The sequence below is a fragment of the Solenopsis invicta genome, chromosome 5, assembly GCF_016802725.1.
Source record: "Solenopsis invicta isolate M01_SB chromosome 5, UNIL_Sinv_3.0, whole genome shotgun sequence".
Classification (NCBI taxonomy): Eukaryota; Metazoa; Arthropoda; class Insecta; order Hymenoptera; family Formicidae; genus Solenopsis; species Solenopsis invicta.
The window spans coordinates 12,663,409-12,685,892 of NC_052668.1; the positions used below are offsets into that span (position 1 = coordinate 12,663,409).

The 22,484-nt window shown below is 29.5% G+C and overlaps 4 protein-coding genes across 4 annotated transcripts in view; 3 read left to right on the forward strand and 1 right to left on the reverse strand.

Moving 5' to 3' along the window:
- Positions 1 to 21,765, reverse strand: part of LOC105199998 (actin-related protein 2/3 complex subunit 3) — a 36,600-nt gene extending 14,835 nt beyond the window's left edge. Inside the window, exons 1-2 of the mRNA XM_026132659.2 lie at positions 21,628 to 21,765; positions 18,596 to 18,641 (exon numbers count right to left, since the gene is read on the reverse strand). The gene's annotated coding sequence lies outside the window, so the exon portion shown is untranslated. The remainder of the gene's footprint in view (positions 1 to 18,595; positions 18,642 to 21,627) is intronic.
- On the forward strand, positions 50 to 7,815 carry LOC105199995. The gene is given in 9 exon segments (XM_011167343.3): positions 50 to 130; positions 1,662 to 1,798; positions 2,394 to 2,458; positions 2,461 to 2,572; positions 2,837 to 3,147; positions 4,735 to 4,778; positions 5,852 to 5,988; positions 6,727 to 6,894; positions 7,164 to 7,815. Coding segments are annotated over 8 exon segments (1,284 nt in total). The 5' UTR covers positions 50 to 130; positions 1,662 to 1,665; the 3' UTR covers positions 7,478 to 7,815.
- LOC105199993 (glutathione S-transferase-like) lies at positions 12,158 to 15,190 on the forward strand. Its single transcript, XM_011167341.3, has 5 exons — positions 12,158 to 12,276; positions 12,509 to 12,671; positions 13,902 to 14,038; positions 14,174 to 14,341; positions 14,641 to 15,190. The coding sequence occupies exons 3-5, from the start codon at positions 13,906 to 13,908 to the stop codon at positions 14,976 to 14,978; spliced, it is 639 nt and encodes a 212-aa protein (XP_011165643.1). The 5' UTR covers positions 12,158 to 12,276; positions 12,509 to 12,671; positions 13,902 to 13,905; the 3' UTR covers positions 14,979 to 15,190.
- LOC120357802 lies at positions 15,565 to 18,630 on the forward strand. Its single transcript, XM_039449356.1, has 2 exons — positions 15,565 to 17,359; positions 17,705 to 18,630. The coding sequence occupies exons 1-2, from the start codon at positions 17,008 to 17,010 to the stop codon at positions 17,707 to 17,709; spliced, it is 357 nt and encodes a 118-aa protein (XP_039305290.1). The 5' UTR covers positions 15,565 to 17,007; the 3' UTR covers positions 17,710 to 18,630.
- Positions 21,766 to 22,484: the final 719 nt, after the last annotated feature.

Below are 22,484 nucleotides of genomic sequence, written 5' to 3' on the forward strand. Positions count from 1 at the left end.
TGGAACAGGTAGGGATGTAAATATATAGAGGCGTTCAGCGAGCGACAAATCCACCGTCGACATATCACGTTCGTGACTGCTGTAAGCGCGATAAGTGCTTTTCCGTCCTCTGCGTAAAACTTGCTAAATTGTAAGTAAAAGTTGCTCATTTTTATATCCCTTTAGATTGAAGCTAAAATGGCTAACTATTAACTGAATACTATGGATATTGCCATACTGTACGTGTCGAACATTCTGCGTGAGAGCGTAGTTATCATCCGGCTAATTAGCGGCCGGCAAATTAGTAACAATTGTGAAAGGGCATTAATTATAGTCGTCATATCACCAAGCAGCAGTTATAATAACATCGAGATTGAATCCGAGAAATGCAATCCGGAATAATTGAGGAATTCGAAGAGTATCGCGCTTATATCTAAATATTTCTATATTTTAGATTCTAAAATATAGAAATACTATTAAACAATAATCTAGAAGAGAGAAATGTCAATGTTCGGAATAATTAAAAAACAATCTATAGCGAAGAATTGGATTTTTTTTTAAAGTAGACTAGTTTAAAAAAATGTTTTTTATTTTATTGGAAAACCGTTAGAAATAAAATAATACTTTGGAACAATGTAGTACAAAGTTCGAACAATCTACAACAACTACGAACTTCTTTGAAAATTGTAATTTTCAGAAAAAAGAAAGCCTAACTTTGTACACTCAAACAAAATGCATAGAAGAGAGGAATTAGAAGCCACGTTAAATGTTACTGTTAGTCTTAGAGATTATTTAACATTGTATATGTATATAATTTTCTTTATTTTGAAACGACAAACGCTATTATAAACTCTTATTTTTTTATCCGTATAAAAATTTATGTGATGAATGTTAATAAGAAACGCAAAATATTTTTTATCGCGAGAATCTTCTATTTAATAATTTCTCTTCTTTCTTATTTTTCTTTATATTTTAATTATTTACAAAAATTTTGTAAAATTAAACATTTTTAAATTAAAAATACAAGTATATACCTCATCAGTCTCTATACGAAAGATATAATACATCTATGATCTCTCTGTAAGTTAAAACACATTTCTTAAGAATCATTTCAGGCAAGCAACATATTACACAATTTGTGGATAGTGGGTATAACTATATAAGAATAATTAGAAAAAGAAAAGTTGTCGACTTTGCAGAATATTGTATTGGTTTTGTTTGTTCGAAGACCGAAAATGATGCATTTTTGTTTAGCCGATTTAATATTGTAGTTTCTCCAATGTATGTACATACTATTTATAATAAATTTACATATACATTTTGATGATTTATATACATTTTATATGTATATGTTTCCTAAACAAATTTAATGTTTTATAATTGTTTAGAGAACGTATATAAAAAATACGTTACTGGAGTTTGATAACAGTTTTAATCTAAATTTATTTTAAATTTTAACTTAATCTGGCAAAATATAATAATAATTAAAGATTGATTTTAAAATTTGATTAAATTTACAATTAAATATTAATAAAAAATAACTTTTGAATTAGAACTCATTTCAGCAAATTTAATTTTTTCTAAAGTGAAATAGGAAACATATTGAAATCCGCTGATAAGATGTCTTCAAAATTAAGACAAGAAGAATGAAGAGTACAATATAATAAACGTTATCCTTTCAGCAATATGCCTTCCTACAAGCTGACTTACTTCCCCTTTACGGCATTGGGCGAGCCAATTCGTTATTTGTTCAGCTATGCTGGTATTGAATTCGTAGATGAACGTTTTGATGTAAAAGATTGGCCCAAAATTAAACCAAGTATGTATATAGAATTAATGTTAATATTAATACGTCTAAGTCTCTTTTTACATGGTATCTTTTACATGATTCATAGATATACGGTTTTTTAACACGTTTAAAAAACACGTACTTGTAGACGTTTGTTATACTATAATAGAAAACAATGATGAGTAAAATATCAATTTAAAAAATAATAGTTTTTTTTACCGTGTAAAAAAAGATCTAGATTTAAAACACATCCTTATTAGTAATTTTATTGCAAAATTAATCTTATTTGATTCTTTCTGAAATCTATTTTATACACTTGACAGATCTACAACAAAAATTTAATGTTCACATTTGTTTTTAAACATCAACTGATCTTTCGCTGTAACATATAAAATATTTTAATACAGGAATTATGCCACACATAACAGTAGAGAGGTTTTTAATACATATATATGTGTCCACATCATATATATACAATGTATTACAAAATATACGGATATATGTATATGTTACACACACATCAAACCATGTAGCTATAAATTAAATGACACAACACTAAATAATTTTTCTTCTACAAACCTTGTTCGATTTTAATATATTATAATATATTACATCTTTCGATCAGCTACGCCATTTGGTAAAGTGCCCGTGCTCGAAATAGATGGAAACAAGTTCAATCAGTCCGCAGCTTTTCCCGTTTTATTTCCCGTTATTTAGCGAAACAATGCGGTTTGGCTGGCAAAGATGATTTGGAGGCTTTAGAAATCGATTCGATCGTCGATACGATACACGATTTACGCACCTGTGAGCAGATAATTTTCTTATGCAATATTTTTCCGGCACTGCAATTTATTAAAAGCGGAGATTAAAAGCTTAAAATCTTAAAATATATTTTAAATTACGATAAATATTAATGGGTATCTCGATAGTGCGAGTAGAATTATTTGAAAATAATGATAATATAAAAAAGAAATACATTTTTTTATATTTGCGTGGTAAATTGCGTGCTGAAATGCTTAATTTGAATTGTTTGTCACTATCTTGTTTTCTTTTTTTTTTTTATATTAGCTTTGTATGCTTTCTACTTCGAGAGCAACGAACAAGCTAAAGCAGAAAAATTTAAAATGATCCAAGAGATGATACCGTTTTATATGGAGCGTTTTGACGCTCAGGTGAAGAAGAACGGTGGTTATTTCGTCGGCAATGCTCTGACGTGGGCCGATATAACTTTCGTTACTGTCTTGGAGTGTTGCTTCTACATGGCAATGAAAGAAAACATCATCGAGAAATATGCGAACTTGAAAGAACTCCAAAAGAAAGTTGAGGAAATACCAGCCATCAAGAGCTGGATCAAAAAACGTCCGCCAAATCAACCGTTATGAATCTCTTCTAAGAATTAATTCAGATAATTTCATAAAGTGTGTGGGTTAATTTTTTAATAGAACTAATTGTTCTTTAATGTTTCATTTTTGAATAATATATTCATACTATTCAAAATAATATATAGACACACACACACACACACACACACGCGCGCGCGTATGTGTGTACAAATTAATATATGTATAGATACATAATATATGCTAAAGGTACAAATGTATCCTAATGGAAAAAGTTCCACAAAATTCTACAGAAATAATACTCCAAAAATCTACAAAAAATTTAGAATTCGAACGTTTTTTAAAAAATTATAAAAATTATATTGCAAAAATTTATCATGTTTCCAAGCGTCGTTAGAAAGACTGCGCAAGCATTTTAGTAAATAGACTCATAATGTGACTATACATACATATATTCTGAATATATATATACCTCGACTATCGCCAGCGAACCATACATATTTAAATTTACCACTGATCTGATACGTTTATAATTTATAAATTATTAAATGGAAGTTATTAAAGTCCTGCATTAACTTCAAATTTTGTATGAATTGAATAGCAATTAATACCTAATTTAACTCGTTATGCCCAATATTTTTGTAATTAAAAAATTTCAAATTATTAGGTCATTTCCATTATCTATTTTACATTTTTGTTAATTTTAATAATTAAATATTTATTTCTAAGAATAAATAAATATTTTTATAACAAAATAATAAAAAATAGTTTATGTAAATTTTTATTTTAAGTGAAACTTTAAATTAACTTATACATAGAAAATTTTTCTATCAGGAAAAGCTACTTAAAAATTTGTAGAATGTTATAGTTTGACGTAGTTTTGTCGAGAAATTCATAAAAATCGCAGAAACAATGTTTACAAAAATACAAAAATATACAAAAATGTAAAAAAGTGTTCTAATTCTAGCATTTTCGTGATTTATAGCATTTTTTAAATTAATGTAGAACTTTGTAGAATTTTTTTGCCAGTGTATATTTTAATACTTGTTGAAAATTGACAGTTGCTTATATTGTTATACCCCCAACATAATAAAAATATCGTGAGATTATTTCTAGTTAAATCCAGAAAAACAGAATTATTTTTTTGTTATGTAATTTTGTATTTTAATAAATCTATTTGTACTGTTTCTTTTGTTGTTGATTTCTTCACATTTGCTATATACTTGTCTTCCCAATCGTTTTTTTCAACCTGTTACAAATTTCTACATCTCTATTTTTTTAAATTTGTACATATTTAATTTTGAATAATTAAAAAAACCATTAGATAAACAAGTAAAAAATGTTTAAGAAACATTTTTGATAAATTAGAATTATTTTTATTAAACTATATTTCTTTCGGGCGATATTTTTGCTTTCTATCATCAGAGAGGAATATGCCTTTACCTCTCTATAGTAAATTTCCTTTACCGTTAAGATGTGCCACGTCATAGGTGACAGAGTGGGAGCGTGGAACTGGTAGGGATGGTGTAAAGGAGTTCAGCTCTTTATATGTTCTGTTCAGCTTTAGCAAGCAGTAGATCCATTTTCGATCCACCGTTAACATTACGTTCGTGACTGCCGTAACAGCGTAACAGACGCTTTTCCATCTTCTGCGTAAAATTTGCCAAATTGTAAGTAGAACTTGCTCATTTTTAATCTCTTTAAAGTAAACTGGCTAATGTTAATTGAATATGCTGTAGATATTGCGATACTGTGTCAAACATTTATGCGTGAGAGCGTAGTTACACCCGGCTAATTACCGGCCGGTAAATTTATAGTGACGCTTGTGAAAGGGCTCTAATTATAATCGTTCTGTTACCGAGGGGAAGCAACAGTAACATCGAGGTTTAGTCGAGAAATGAGATTCGAAATAATCGCGTCATTCGAAGAATATCACGTTATATCGCAAATATAAAACTGCTGTAATGTAGAATAACCTAGAAGAGAGAAACGCCTTAATAATGGCGTCCCTCATCGGAGCACATATCATATGAAGCACATTATTGTAACTAATAAGAATCATATCGTTTAAAAAGTTCGAGAACTCTGATATCATATCTTATAATGTATGTTTCCTTTTTTTACGCGTAATATTTTAAATAGAAGCTTTATATTTTCTACATGTATAGATTTCGTATTATTATGCAATATGCTTTTCAGAATAAAAATTTATGCAAAAGAATGAATACCACATGAGTGACACGTAAACGCGTTTGCACAATGTTATTACAGTTATATAGCTTGAAGCAAAAAATAAGGAAATACTTGTAATGCTCATGATTGTAAAACTGTACTTTTATTGTTATAAATTAAAAATTTGCTGAATATGTTTGCCACAGTTAATAAATTTATTTTATATAAATAGTGCAAAATGGATCAGTGATTTTATAATTATTCAAACGTTTGTTAAATTGTCTAAAATTTTCATAAAAATTATAATACAAATTTAGTTTAAATTGTTATGCTTAATGTGACCTGAGAATGATATTGATTACAGATTAATATTCAAATTCGATTCAAATGCAATTAAATCTAGAATTAAATGTTGATAAAAAAGAAATTTTACAAGTTGAAACTTGTTTCCACAAACTTTTTTTAATGAGATCTGAAAATATTAAAACGGGCAAATCCTTAAGATATCTTTCTCGTAATTATATGATGATAAGAAGAATGAAGAGAAATATAACAAATGTTTTTCTTTCAGCAACATGCCTTCCTATAAGCTGACTTACTTCCCCATCACTGCGTTGGCCGAGCCAATTCGTTTTCTGTTGAACTATGCTAACATCGACTTTGAGGATGACCGTTTTGATAGAGCAGATTGGCCAAAAATTAAACCTAGTATGTATAACGGATTAATATTATCATATGAATGTATGAATGTATGAACAGTTTTCTTATGTTAGAATTTTTCATATAACATTTTTCAGAATTTTTCATATTTCCTCTATTTTTATAACTTTCAAATTTTTTATATAAATTTTAATACTTTCCAAACATATTCAGAAAGTCTGCATCTTTTCAAAGAATTTTTCATAAATATTAATTATAAAATAAGAGATTTCAAAGATATTTTATTTTATAATTTTTGATAAAATATTATACAATTTAAAAAAGATAAAAATATTATTTAGAAATTTTAGGATAAAAAATGTCAGAATGTTTCAGATTAATATGTATGAAAAATTCTAAAAAATGTAGATGTATTTTCTGAGTACTTCTGGAAAATTTAGTATAAAAATTATGAGAAAAATTGTTACCAGTGTAGACAATGTTTACAATAATTGTCTATATAGTTGACTATATAAACTGCGTTCACCAGAAAATGCTTTGCAATTGTTATAAGAATCTTTAACATACGATTGGTTTATACATTTAGATCTGGCAGAAACTAAGAATTAATTGTATTAAAAAATGTTACAACAGTTGCAAAGCTGCTTTTTTTGCCGAACGTAACCAGATATCTACACATAATGTAGACAACTATAAATTGATCGCGACAAAAGTTCAAATGGTTTTATTACTACAAAGTTTATTCGCTTCTAGAGCAATATTTCATACTTCTTGATATTATTTTAGCTATGCCATTCGGTCAAGTACCCGTGCTCGAAATAGACGGAAAGAAGTACCCTCAGTCTGTAGCTATTTGCCGTTACTTGGCGAAACAATGTGGTCTTGCCGGCAAGGACGATTGGCAGGCTTTGGAAATCGATGCGACCGTTGACACGATACACGATTTGCGCTCAAGTGAGTAGATAATATTCTGTTTACGCAATATTTATCCGACTCTTATTTATCGGGAACAGACGTTTACTTTTAAAATTGAATTACAATATTAACAGATTTGATAGTGCGAAAAGAAAACATTCGTAAACGAATGTTGTAAATGAATAACAACATAGAGAATAAATATTTCTGTACTTGCGTTTTGCAATTTGATTCACTGAAATATTTAATTCGGACCATTTGTCACTATCTTATTTGTCTCATGTTTTTTTTTTCCTCATTTGTGTTAGATATCGCTGCTTACTTCTATCAGTCAAACGAAACGGCTAAAGAAGAAAAACATAAACAGCTCAAGGAGGTGGTGCCGTATTATTTGGAGCGTTTGGATGCTCAAGTGAAGAAGAACGACGGTTACTTCGTTGGCGGTGCCCTATCGTGGGCCGATTTCACTTTCGTCGGTCTGTTGGATTACTTGAATCACATGATGAATGAAAACATCATCGAAAAATATGAGAATTTGCAACAACTCCAAAAGAAAGTCGAGGAAGTACCGGCCATCAAGCGCTGGATCGAGAAGCGTCCGCCAACCGTGTGGCCGAAGTAATTTGAATAATTTCATAAAATGATGGTTGCTTTTTCAACAGAGATGATTATTCATTGATGTTTGATTTAAATATTGTATCGATTTCTCGTTTTCCTTCAAATATGCATATCTATATATATCTATACCGATACATACTAATTGTAAGATATATATGTATAATGGACTATATACGAACTATATACTGGAGATACGAACGTATATTTTCACATCTTTTTTAATTGTTGCTCTTATTGTCACGTGACAATAAAAAAATATTCTGAAATTCTATTTAAATCTTAAAAAAATGTATTATTTTTTACTATGTAATTTTGTATTTTAATAAATCTATTTAAACTATTTTCTTTGCAATTCTTTTTGTTCAGTTAATTTGATATAAATTACTGTAGGTATTTCTAAATTTCTACATACCCTTTTAAATAACGCAAAAGGACATCGGGTAAGCATATAAAAGACGTTTAAAAAATAATTAAGATATTTTCAAAAAATTGGAATGTTTTATCAACGGTTGATTTTTTTTATTAAACGGTATCTTTCAGATGATTTTTATTTGCTCATATATCTTTAGTAAAATAGCCCCTAAACGATAAATATTATTGTAGATTTAAGTCCTGCAGACAATAGAGAAATATTAGATATTAAGAATAGCAATTAAAATAATTTTAGAATCAGTTATTTCAATGAACACTATAAATATGTGAACACTATAAATAAATAATAAGTTATGATATATTTTGTATAACATATTTTTATCCTCTGCCTTATTCGTATTCATTATACGTTACATTTAATAATTCATTAAGAAAATTGATTCTAAAATTTTAATTTCTATTTTTAATATTTAATATTCCTTTATTGCGCAACGCCTTATAATGCACAATATTATTAACGCCTTCTCTAGATAATTTAATATAACTTTCAATATTTTGACAAATTATTTATGACATGATTTAGTGAACGTTCATCGAGGAAACGATTCAGTGAAAGCAACTGCAAGATATATGTGCTTTTTTATACTCAAAGTTTATTTTTAGTCTCAAAATAGATTATGTGATCAAAAATAACTATTTAACTTTTATTATTCATGAATTCTAATAACGCAGTCTATCAACGAGCGTCGAACGTCATAAATTAATATTATTGCGCAACAGTCCGTAGACAGATCAATATTTTATAAGTTACACAATTACATTTCAAACATCTATTTGACAAAATATAATGTCCAAGCCCTCAATACAGTTTTCACACGATTAAATGTAATATCAAATATTGTTCGATAATATAATGATTGTCTAAAAAGTAAAAACTGCTTAAGTTCCTTTCAAAGTTTGAAAGTGAGCAACGTTCCGAACGCTAAAGCGAGACTGCTAGGTCTCTGTGAAGTTAGCACCTCATTTTTCTGCACCGCAAGTTTTTATGCAAGTTCTATTTGCACCCTCAATAGTTCTAAAATTTCTGATAGTTTACAATAATTGTTCCGCCGATATAACATTAAAAATGATAATTTGAAAATATAAGGTGACAACTTCACGTGGCACCTAAAGTTTCAAAATAATTGATTTTAACTATAGAATTCTATAGTTCTCGAAGAGTTCTAGAGTTCTCAATAGGTTACATTAACAGTTCCAACCTATATATATATATATTAAATATATACATTAACAGTTCCAACCTATATATATATATATTAAATATATAATTAATTTTGCACACTGGCACCGCACTACAAAAGTAAAGTACCATCATAGAGAGAGTTCTGAACGAGTTCTTGGCATTTTTCGATAGTTCCGCAATAGTTCTAAAGCTTTCTAGGTTTCGTTGAGAGTTCTTGCCTCTAACCATTTTTTAATCATTTTTAAACCAGCGCGCTGGCATCGCACTACAAGAGAAAAGTAGTACCATCTTGAGAATTCTGGTCGAGTTCTGGGCATTTTCTGATAGTTCCGCAATAGTTTTAAAACTTTCTATAGGTTTCGTCAAGAGTCTCGCCTCTAACCATTCTTTCATAATTTTTAAGTGCGCACGCCTCTATTGAAAACTCTTTGAGAACTATAGAATACTATAGTCAAAAACAATTTTTTCGAAACTTGAGGTGCGGACAAAAAATTAAAAAAAATTTTTTTAAATATTTAATGAAAAACATTAAAAAATTTTTTAGAAATATTTAATGACCAGAACTATTGTTTATACTTAATAAGAACTCTGCAACTCTTCGAGAACTATAGAATTCCATAGTCAAAATCAATTATTTCGAAACTTAAGGTGCCACGTAAAGTTGGCACCTCATATTTTTAAAATATCATTTTTTATGTTATTTTGGCAAAACTATTGTTATAAACTATCAGGAACTCTAGAACTATTGAGGGTGCAAATAGAACTTGCATAAAACTTGCGGTACAGAAAAATAAAGTGCTAACTTCACAGAAACGACTGTTAGCAACTGGTAGAGAGACAAACAAGTAGGGGAGTTTAATGAGCAGTACCGTCATAGATCAACGAGCAATCATCGATGATATTATTGTAAATAGTGGCATAATAAATATTTTTTCTTGTGTTCTATGTAGAATTCGTACAATCGTAAGTAGAATTTGTTTATTTTTGTTTCTTCAGATTTAAACTAGATTAATTCAAAATTGCAAAATTACGAATTAGTCGAACATTTTGCATAAAAACGTTTCCCGTGATCACCGTCCGGTTAATTAGCAACTGACAAATTAGTGACGCCTGTGGAAGCGGATATATAATCTAGAAAAGAAATGTCCGATAATTGCGTCTATCAACGATAACAGAACCATAATGTTTTAAGCATAAACCTTGTTACATACAAATCATATTATTTTAAAAGTCTAACAAAATTGTATAATGTCACATCAATTAAACTGCTTTTCTTGTGCGTAATATTTTAATTAAAAATTTTACAGTTTTTTCTATGTAGATTTTGTAGTACTACAATACATTTTTAACATGAAGATTTCATCAAAATAAGTATCATATAAAATACGTGGAAATTTTTGAGCAATATGTTATCAATTATGTCCTAGTTTGATAGCAAAGATAAAAAAACGTGACTTGTAATATGACACATTATTGCACAAGAGACAATCAATATTAATTGTTAAGCAAATAGAATATTTTGCATTCTCGATTAATATATTGCGTTGCTTCGCATGTTTTTCATATATTAATGTAAGAAAATCATTTCAGAGTCATTCAAGTTAATCTTAATTGTAAATTGCGCAATATTTGGGAGACAAACCTTTCTGCATCATGAATCCATATGAAAAGCAGCAAAAAATTTCAATAGATTTTACAACAAGAAAAAAATGTGACATATAACATAAAAATAAGAATTAGAATTTGTATTGTCAAATTTAAATTTGAAAATTATACTTTATTTTACTGTATGTAATCATTAATCGTCAAAAGATTTTTACATACGTACATACATATATGTACATATATGTATGTACATATATCAATGTATAGACTTTTTAAATTAGAATCAGTTTATTCACTGAAAGACAGTGAACAGCTTGATTTCAATGGCATATTTATAAGTATATTAATCATTAATATATATACTGTTTTCCAAAGATAATATACTGATACAAATCGGTGATAGTACTCTCTTCTTAAACGGAAACTGAAAGTGAATAATCATTGATGATCACAGTTATAAGTATAGCATTGCGAATCAGTAAGATTTTGCTGATTCAGATTTATAAAATGTATGTGCGTGCATGCGTGCGTGCGTGCGTGTGTGTGTGTGTGTGTGTGTGTGTGTGTGTGTGTGTGTTTGACACTCTTTTGACGATTAATGATTATACAATAAAATAAAGAATTAATAATAATTTTCAAATTTGAATTTGATAATAATCCTAATTGTTATTTATTCTCATGTTATGTCATATTCTTTCCTGTTGTAAAATTTATTAGAGTTCAAATATTACTTGCATTTTTCTCGAGGGGAAATTCACAGCCGGCATTGGTGTACAAAATTTCGGCAGTGGACTGCCGAAAAAAGTAAGCAGTGACCTATAATATTGACGGCATTGTCGTCAGTGGTTGGGGAGTGGTGAGCTCACTTCAGAGTCGGTTTTTCGATCATGGGGTTGAGCACAAAAATTTTTGAATACTTCGGGAAAGCTTTAGAATTCTTGTGCAGGCATTGGCGTATGATAATGGGCACGCGGTAGTGTTCATAATTGCATGGCATTGCCTTAATTTTAATATAGGATTGACGGCATTGTAGGCATTGACTAACAATAAGCATTGTCGGCAGTGTACAAAAATGTCGGCAGTGTTTTACAGCAATGCCAAAAATCGGCATTGGTGTACAAAATTTTGGGTTGTGAATTCCCCCTCGATTTTTCTCGAAACGGACTTCATATGGATTTCTTGCATAACTATAGCCAATGAACCATGATAGAAATCCAAATGGTTTTTTTTGCTACAAATTCAATTTGATTTTTAGATAACATGTTACATCTCTTGCTATTATCAGATATGCCATTTGGTAAAGTATCCGTTCTCAAAGTAGACGGAAAGAAGATCAGTCAGTTAACAGCTTTCTGCCGTTATATGACGAAACAATTTGGTCTTACCGGCAAAAATGATTTGGAGTTTCTGGAAATTGATTCAATTGTTTATACTATTTTAATTTGTTGTAGACTTCTTTCGTATTCCATTCATTTTTTCCAACTCTTTATAAACTTCTACATTTCTATATTTTTAAAAAATTAAAATAACAAATATGGCAATACCGGTCAAAAGCTGTTTTTAGCTGCTCAATAATTTTCTAGGTATATTTATAAACAAAAATTTTTCTAAATTACGCGCTGCATGTCTATATTTCTAAATTCATATATCCCTCGATTTTAAATGTTAAAAAAAATTAGCAGGTGAAAAAGGTTTAAGAGACAGTCTGTTGACAAATTAGAATGTCTTAACAATTTTATCATATTTTTTTTATTAAACTGTATCTTTCGGGCGATATTTTTGTTCTCTTACATCTCAATAATCAATTTTCTTTAGAGCTCAAAGATATGCTATGTCATAAACGACAGAGTGGGATTGTGGAACTGGTAGGGATGCAAAGTGGAGTACTGCGAACTACAAATCCTCCATCACCGATATCACGTTCGTAATAGCTGTCGTAATAAACGCTTTTCTGTCTCTGCATAAAATTTACCAAATTGTAAGTAAAACTTCTTCATTCTGATCCCTTTAGATTAAAACTAAACTGGCCAACTGTTAATACTGTAGATATTGCGATACTGTATCGAACATTTCGCGTGAGTGCTTGGTTACCACCCGGCTAATTAGCGGACCTTAAATTAATGACATTTGTGAAAGGTTCTAATTCTAGTCGTTCTGCCATCAAGAAAAAGCAATAGTGATATTGAGTCTAAATCGAGAAATAAAATTCGAAATAACCACGATATTCAAAGAGTATCGCGCTATATCGTAAATATAAAAATACTATAATAGACAGCAACTTAGAAAAAAGAAATGCCTTCATAATAACGTCTTTCATTAATACCTGAACATACATTATATAAACATATAAAGCATAATACTGTGATTAATAAGAATCATACCGTTTGAAAAGTTCTAGAATTTTAATATGACATCATAAAACGTACATTCTCATTCCTTACGCGGAATATTTTAAATAGAAGCTTTATATTTCTACTTTAGATTTCATATTTAAGCAATATGTTTTTCAGCATGAAAATTTGTGTAAAAGAATGAATATCACATACATGATACGTAAAAATGTTTGTATAATGTTATCAGATCAGTCATATACTTTGATAAGAATGATAAGAAAATATGACTTGCAATGCTCATGATTGCGTAACTGTATTTTTATTACAAAATAAAAGAGAATAATAGAGAGCTGACAAGCCGGCTCGTCAGCTCTCTATTATTCTCTTTTATTTTGTATTTATTATATGAGCCTAACTATATTTATTTATTTTGTTTTCTTTGTATTTTTATTGTTGTATTACACTAAATTTGATGTATATAGTAGTTAATAAATTCATTTTGTATAAATAGTGCAAGAATGATCAATGATTTCATAATTATTCTAACTTTTGTCAAACTGTCTTAAGTTTTCATGACAGTTTCAATCAAAATTTCGCTTAAACTTTACTTAATATGGCTAAAGATGATATTGATTAAAAATTAGTTTTTAAATTCGATTCAAATTTAGTTTTAAAATTTGAGTAAATCTAGAATTAAATGTTGATAATTAAGATATAAATTTTATTATTTATAAAACTCGTTTCAACAAGCCTTTCTAATGAGATCTGGAAACATTAAAACGTGTAAATCGTTAAGATAGATCTTTACGTTCTCGGAATTATGGTGATGAGAAGAATAAAGAGAAATATAACAAATGTTTTTTTTTTTTTTTCAGCAACATGCCATCCTACAAGCTGATTTACTTTCCTAACACGGCATTGGCCGAGCCAATTCGTTTTCTGTTCAACTATGCTAACATCGACTTTGTGGATGAACGTTTCGATTATGCAGATTGGCAAAAACTTAAGCCTAGTATGTATATCGGATTAAAGCCCATGGCTAGATCAGCAAAAATAGCAAAAAAAAAAAAAAATTAAAATGGTTTCTTTACTACAAACTGTTTGATTTTTCTTAAACAATATTTCATATTCTTTGATATTATTTCAGCTATGCCATTCGGTAAAGTACCTGTGCTAGAAATAGATGGAAAGAAGTGCCCTCAGTCCGTTGCTATCTGCCGTTACTTGGCCAAGAAATGTGGTCTTGCCGGCAAGGACGATTGGGAGGCTTTGGAGATCGATGCGACCGTTGACACGATACACGATTTGCGCGCGAGTGAGTAGATGATACATAATATTTATACGACTTTTATTTATCAGAAACAGACGACTACTTTTAAAATTGAATTACGATATTAACACAGAAACAGACGACTACTTTTAAAATTGAATTACGATATTAACAGATTTGATAGTGCAAAAAGATTTATTCGCAAAGGAATGTTGCAAATGAATAGCAACATAGAGAATAAACATTTTTATACTTGCGTTGTAAATTCGATCCATTGAAATATTTAATTTGAACTGTTTGTCACAATTTTATTTATCATGTTCTTTTTTCCTTATTTGTATTAGGTATCGCTGCTTACTCCTACGAGAAAAATGAAGAGGCTAAAGCAGAAAAACATCAATATGCCAAAGAGGCGGTGCCGTATTATTTGGAGCGCTTGGACGCTCAGGTGAAGAAAAACGATGGTTACTTGGTCGGCGGTGCCTTATCGTGGGCCGATTTTACTTTCGTCGGTCTGTTGGATTATTTGAATTACATGATGAATGAAAACATCATCGAGAAATATGAAAATTTGAAACAACTCCAAAAGAAAGTCGAGGAAGTACCGGCCATTAAGCGCTGGATCGAGAGACGTCCGCCGAGAGGCGTCACTGGCCAAAATAATGTGAATTTCACAAAATGATAGTTGATTTTTCGACAGAGTTGATCGTTTATTGATGTTTGAGTTAAATTGAGTTAAATAGTATATCGATTTCTCCTTTTTATCTTCAAATGTGTGTATATCTTCAATAAATATTCATGGGCGAAGACTTTCTTATAGAAAGGGTATAGAGCTTTTCACACTCAGAACTCTCATGAGTGTGGTGGAATTCTACATTCAGTATTCGGAGTATTTAAAAAAAAATGTTATTCTTGATAAATTTTAAGAAATTTTATATGACACAAAATAGTATTTATTAGGGTGCTCACGTTGCACGCTACAACAAAAGAGATAACTATTTGTGTTGAAATTTCTCTCCTCCTCTGCTTGGATAAAGTACTCCACATCCAGAAAAACTCAAAGTCTCTGTCCTTGTGTATATTAAGATATATACAATATCTTCATGAATTACGTTCTGAAGATACAAATATATATTTTTACACTCATTAAAATCTAATTATTATTCTTATTGTTATATAACAATGAAGAAAAATGAATTATTCTAATTAAATTTTAGAAAAACATTATTTTTTACTATGTATTTTTATATTTTAATAAATCTATTTATACTATTTCCTTTACGTTCTAAAAATAACTAGTTATCGTTACAAGTTATTGACTTTAAAAAGTAACTAGCTACAAATATTGTTACTTAAAAAATAACGAGAAGTTACTCTTCAATTACTTTTTTATTTTTTTTTTGTAATGTTTTAAAGCATTGCTAATTAAAATACAGAATTCTTATATTTCTAACATTAATCAACCATTTTATTTTTATTGGAACATGTTGTCAAATTTAGAGATGCTATTGTTTGAAATTCAGTGAAGAACAAAGATAAAATTACTTCTGTGTCGATTTTTGTGTCATTTATAGAAAAACATTTTACGTAAAGAGGCATTTTTAATTGTGTAAGATGCATATAACATATCTATATTAATTATAAGTACACATAAAAAGTATATGAACTGGGTTCTAAATTTGAATTTCTCTCAAAAATATGACTAGATATAGAACGTAGATCCAAAGGCATTCTGAGTAACATAGATATCATAAAGATCATTAAAGAAAAAGATAAGTTTACATTTACGTATTATACAATTTTCTTAAAAAAAAAAAATGAAAATAATGTAGCACGCAGTGATAGGCAATATACAATAAAGTATATACTCTAAATCCAAGTGTGTAATTTTTACACACTTAAGTGTGTAATGCGATTATTACTAGAATACCATACGTATTTAAATTCATTACTGAAAATGACTTAATATATGACCAAAATGTTTGTAATTTGTAAATTATTAAAGTTATTTATTTTTAAAGACTAGACCAAATAATGAATGTAATTCTCAATTTTGAAAAAAAGATTCGCAGCATTCTGTTAAGCATCCCATGCAAAGTGGACTTTATGGATCTGTTCCAAATTTTAGAACGAATGTACCTCCTTACGAAAACGATGCGCTATTAGAGTACTTCGTTTTCTATAAATAATTACGATCGATACTCCGATGCTACTCCAGTTTATCAAAAAATACTGTCATCTACTCAAAACAGTTGGACGGATGTCTCATCCATATAAAAACAAGCAATACTCAATCTCCTTTTAGCAAAGATCGATTTTATACTTTACTTCTATCTTCTCAAAAACCAACAAATCAGCCGATTTATCAGAAAGATAATCACTCAAAATTATCTTCAAAAACGTCAGTCGACGAACTCCCTGTTGCTATAAATTCATACAAAAATGATTCTTATAAAAGTTCCACAAAACTATCCAGTTTAAATGATCAATTATTATCGAGCACTCCGTATTGGCCAAAAACTTTGACGATTGGTCAAACATATAAACAAGAGGAAAATTTTAATTCTAAACCAACAAAGGTAAGGTACAAAGCGTTACTATCGTCAGCGAAACAATCGGAACGGTCCACCATCCTGGTCATTCCGGATATATATCTCAACACAAAGTTACTAGCAAAATTCCAAGATCGTTGGCACAACAGATAGAGAGCAATGCACCAATTACCAAGAAAGCTAGACAGTATTACTACGAGAGGAATGTGTTGCATCGATACAGTCGAGCAAATTCCTAAAAATAATCTCTACTTGGAGAAACGTGAGGGAACATTCGTTCAGGATCAAGAAACGAAATCTGAGAAGATTGCAATAAAAGAATCGGTTATTGATAATCCTGCAAATTCTAAAGTGAATCAAAGCGACAAAGGTGAATTGACACCTACGCCGCCTGTTATCACTGATCAGGAGAATAATCGCAAAGGTGACGTAGTGGACGACCTCCAACAGACTTCAACAGCTTTCTCGGCAGACATCGAAAGTGTTGCACCGACTGACGTTTCTAACACAGGTATTTCTTTTAAATTCTATTTGAATGAACAACTGCGCTTCGAAATCGCAACGTATATACAACGCGATCGGCTACACGTTCTATGTATGATCGACTAGACAAGTGCGTGTTTCATTGGAAGATGCTATGTTTCAATAATCGTAACATATCTTTGATTAAATACTTTTCTGTTTTTTATCTTTAATTAAATTATATCTATTTCGTCTACATTATATTTAATAGATCTTGAAATTTCATTAAATTTTTATAATTTATTTTATAATTTCTATAAAAGTGTTTTTTTTCTTCTTTCACGAATCACAAAGATAACTTTGCGCTGATTAATAGCTATCTATATTTTTTTAGAATGACTCATTGGATGAATTTGCAAGAAGATCTGAATTTATTGTCAATGTTGAAAATATCTACAGTTCCATCCGATGAATCCGCGAGTACCAAGGAATTACCTAAGCCTATTAAATCGCAAAGTCAAGCTACTTAAAGTTCTACGCTTCTTAATTCATCCTCAGTACTTTCGATTCTCGAATGAAATGGAAACGATTTCAGAATTACTTTACTTATTATTGAATATCGTCTAATTCGTTTACAATTTTGAAAAAGTACATCAATTTTAATCCAACAGTATACATATACACATATATAAATTACAAAATATTTATTTTATATTTTAGGTTTTATTCTTATTTAGTAAATATATATTATCACATTTAATAAAGTATTTATATCTTTACGTGCTAATGTTTCAAAGTACTTATTTGCAAGCTTTTATGTGTAAAATATCATCATAATTTTATTATGACACTTTTAAATTATCTTAAATGAACAACTCTGAATATTTATAAATAATTGACTTTGCTTTACTGATAATATATCTAATTTAAGAAAATCAGTCATATAAATATATAAAAATAGTATAAAAGAATTAAAATCATGCATCAAATACGTGTATATACATATATAATATGTAGTGCTGTACTTATAATTGTGCATTAGTGATTATTCACTATTTTTCAGTGAGTCTGATTAAAAAAAAGGTACTCTCATTGAAAATACCGAATGTCATGTGAAAAACAATATATTGCATTACTGAATAAAATAGTTACAAATATATCATTGAAAACAGACTATTCACTGTCTTTCAGTAGTAAATAATACACTGATTCCAATTTAGAAAGTATATCTTCTACTTTAGTTAATTGTATGTCAAGTAGTAGATTGTCAAATTAATTTACTCACCAATTGTTGTTGCTGCTGATGCTATTGCATTCCCTTTCCACAAATTCTGAAAAGATAATAAATATATTTAATCATTAATAGAATATTATTTATTAAACTACTATTTTATTTAATTTATAAATTCATGAAATTAGTAATATATTTTGTATAATATAGATTTATCATATTCCCTTAGTCTTTGAATATGATAAAACACATTAAATAATATTTTTTAGGATTATAACGTATCAAAGAAATTATTACAATAGCAAAAATAGAAATACTTAATGAGAATATTTCATATCATATGCAAATTTTATCTAATCGTAATCTCATAAATTCTTTTACACAAAAATATAACATATTGTATTTTATAAATTTTATCAAACGTAAGAATAAAATTTTATTTTACTTTAAAATCTACTTTACACAATCTATAATTTGTAACAGAATTCAAAACAGATTTCTATTTATATTTTTATATCAAAGTATGATTGCATTGCATCAATTCACTGCCAGTACTAAAAATCTATAGTTTACATTACTTATACTATAGATTATTAGTATTGGTAATAAATTTCAGAATGCAGCTTATATATAGAATATTTGATCGTTACTTTCTTTCACACGATTGGATTATTAAAAATATGATATGGTTATAAAGTATAAAAATATGATATAGTTATTAAAAAATACATGTAAATGTAATAAAAACATATTACAAAAAATTCTTTAAAATTGACATTAATAATATACACAATAATAACAATATCTGCTCGTAGAAATAAACTTTGTAAACATAAAAGAAATATTTGGTGTAAGTTATGACACATCAAAAGAAAGCAAAGTATACTTAAGATATTACATAACAAACTTTTAGTGAAAGGTCCAATATAGTACTTAAGATATTACATAACAAACTTTTAGTGAAAGGTCCAATATAGTACATCAAAACTTTTAAGATTAAATAAAAAACTAATTTTAAGATTTACTTAAAGATGTTTTAGTTATACAATACAAGCTAAAAGTTATTGAAATTTAAAAACTAAAGGCTTTTCTAAATTTATTCTTTTTTTTTTAATCAACAACAAAAAAGTTTGGTTACAATACATGAATTTTGGCCCTGAAACTAACTGTAAAAAAGAAAATAATGAAAAATTTGATCAAAATAATTTTTGCAGCAAAAGTTACAATATTTTGCTGCAGTTTTAAATAAATAACTTTTAAACAAGTAAGTAGATCTAAATAAATATTTGCACAAATATTTATTAGAGTTTTATTAGTATATATAAGTATTTTGATTTAATTGGTAAAACTTCTTTTCTAAATTTGCAAATAAATACTACAAAACGCAATTTTACATAAGAAACAAGAATAAACAAAAAATTAAATAACTTTTAAACCAATAAATAAATTGTGCTCAAATTTTACATAGATACTCAAATGTATGATACTAGAATATTAGATAAACTTTTTATATTTTTAGTAATGTTTTAAGATATGATCTATTTAAGATGTATCCTTAACCCTTTTGTGCCTGATGGCACATATATGCCAAATCTTCAAAAATTTATATTTTTCTGAAAATAAAGATAACAACTTCTTCCTGGGTTAATTTTAAACATAAAAATAAGACTCTTGACAAAAAGAATCAACATTCTTAGGTGTTTTCCCTCTTGATCTGTATACTTTATCAAAAATTTATAAAATAGATTCAAAGTGAAAAATATATATTTCTTCCACAAAGATTGAGATGGCGAGCCCTTACTGGACTCATTTTGAAGATCAATGTAAAGGCTATTTATTAAAAAAAAAATTGCTATTTACTTTTAAAATAGTAGATTCAATATGACAGCCCAAAATATAAAATTTCTTTAGATTTTAATAAACTCATACTCCAAAGCAGACTTGGCAAACTGTGGTTCCATGAACCATTCTTGTATGTTCTTTCCTGAGTGTCCCCCAGATGTCACTTAATCCTTTTCTAACATTTAGTAAACAATAAAGATAAAATGACACCTAGGGAACACTCTTCAAAAAATCCAAACGTATTCTTGAAGAGAAACAGCCAACGAATAAGTCATAGTTTGTCAGGCCTACTTCAAAAGTTTTTGGGGTCTGATTATGCATCTGTAATCAAGCCTTCAAAATTCAATATGACAAAAATATTAAATCTTGTTGGATTTGAGTAATATTTTAATCTTCTATATAGGATCTGCATTCTGCATTTTGAAAGTTTGATTATAGATTTATCATTGGCGACCCTAAAAATCCCTACTAAAATGTAAAGGTACTAATTATTCCTAGAAAAGTCAAGCATAAAAAGATTAAGCAACATTTTAGTTTAGAAAGAATCTTTTCTAATATATCAGCATAAGCATTGACAGATTTAACTACAATAGGCGAGGATATTTCTTATGTTCAGTTTAATAAACAAGTAATTTGTTCCTGGAACCACATGGTGATGTAGATGATCAAATATAATAGGCTATGTTCCAATATACACTGCTAATACTAAAAATCTATAGTTCATGCCACTTATACTACAGATTTTCAGTACTGGCAGTAAATTTAGATGAGCAATCAGAGTAGATTATGTCATTTACAGTTCACAAGTATTTATACCCTGTGCATGTTTCATAAAATGTATAAATACAGTATATGAATATTCATGAATTGCAAATGACGTAATTTACTGTGACTTCATACCGAAATTCACTGCCGGTACCGAAAATCTATAGTATATGTGACTCGAACTATACATTTTCAAAATTGGCAGTGTATATCAGAACGTAATTTGTCATTACAAATATATTATTGGACCGATAGTGTAACTTGTCATATTTGATCATCTACACATTCTGCACAACCAAATCTTGATTCTAGGTGCTTGTTACTTATTTGTTTACATGTTTTTTGTATAAAATTATAAATAGAATTCTGTTTCAAACTCAGTTACAAATTATAAATCGTCTAAAGAAGCCTTTATACTTTAATTACAAAAATACAAATGCAAAAACGGCGAAATATACAACAATTAATAAAATATTTACCAAGTTGCTTCACAGATGTCATCTTTTAAGTGAAAGTCTGCTGACAACTCGTTCGTTGTTCTCGAACCGTACACACAACCGTATACACAACCAGCCAATTCGATACTCTCAATATTACGTTGATAAATACATTACACACGAACGCGAACACGAATAAAAGACAAAACGCACGCGAGAGTATCAACAGGCACTAAGTTTGTGAAAGAGAAACGAGCGGCCAATGCGTCACGTCACCCGAGACAGCGGCGAGAGTCGTTTGAATGGATGCACGCGTAAATAGAACGAGACAGACTAACTCCCAATTGCAAAGCTTGTACTCAATATGATCGCACGGCGACAAGTAACGCTTCACTCGACATTCGCGATATTTTACTGCGTGATGAAGTATCCTATTCCAGCGAACACGTTTGCGCACGTAAACTTGACGAAACTACGCAACAAGCACGTACGATACTCGCGATCACTGCGGTTTACTGCGTATCAGAATACTCATTTGCAATCACATCGATACTCTCAAGACCATATTTGTACGCAAGTCGGGTTTGGAACACGCGAGAAGCACGGAGAAATGCTTTGTTGTAACGTTCGACAACCAGCGAAACAGTAAACAAATATGGCGCAGTATTGCGCAGTATGGCGACGGTAACGTTGATAGCAGTGGCGCTGCGAGCTGCGACGCCGGAGCCGGAGTAGCGGCAGCTCGACGACGATTGCCGAACGGCGGCGGAAATGGCCGAGCCGCCGCGCGCCGAGCGTGAATAGTGGGGGTAGTGGGGGAAGCGTCTGGCGGACTAGATTAGACGACACGTGATGCGTCGCGGGTCGCGGCGTGGCCTTGTCGAACGTTGACCTTGCGC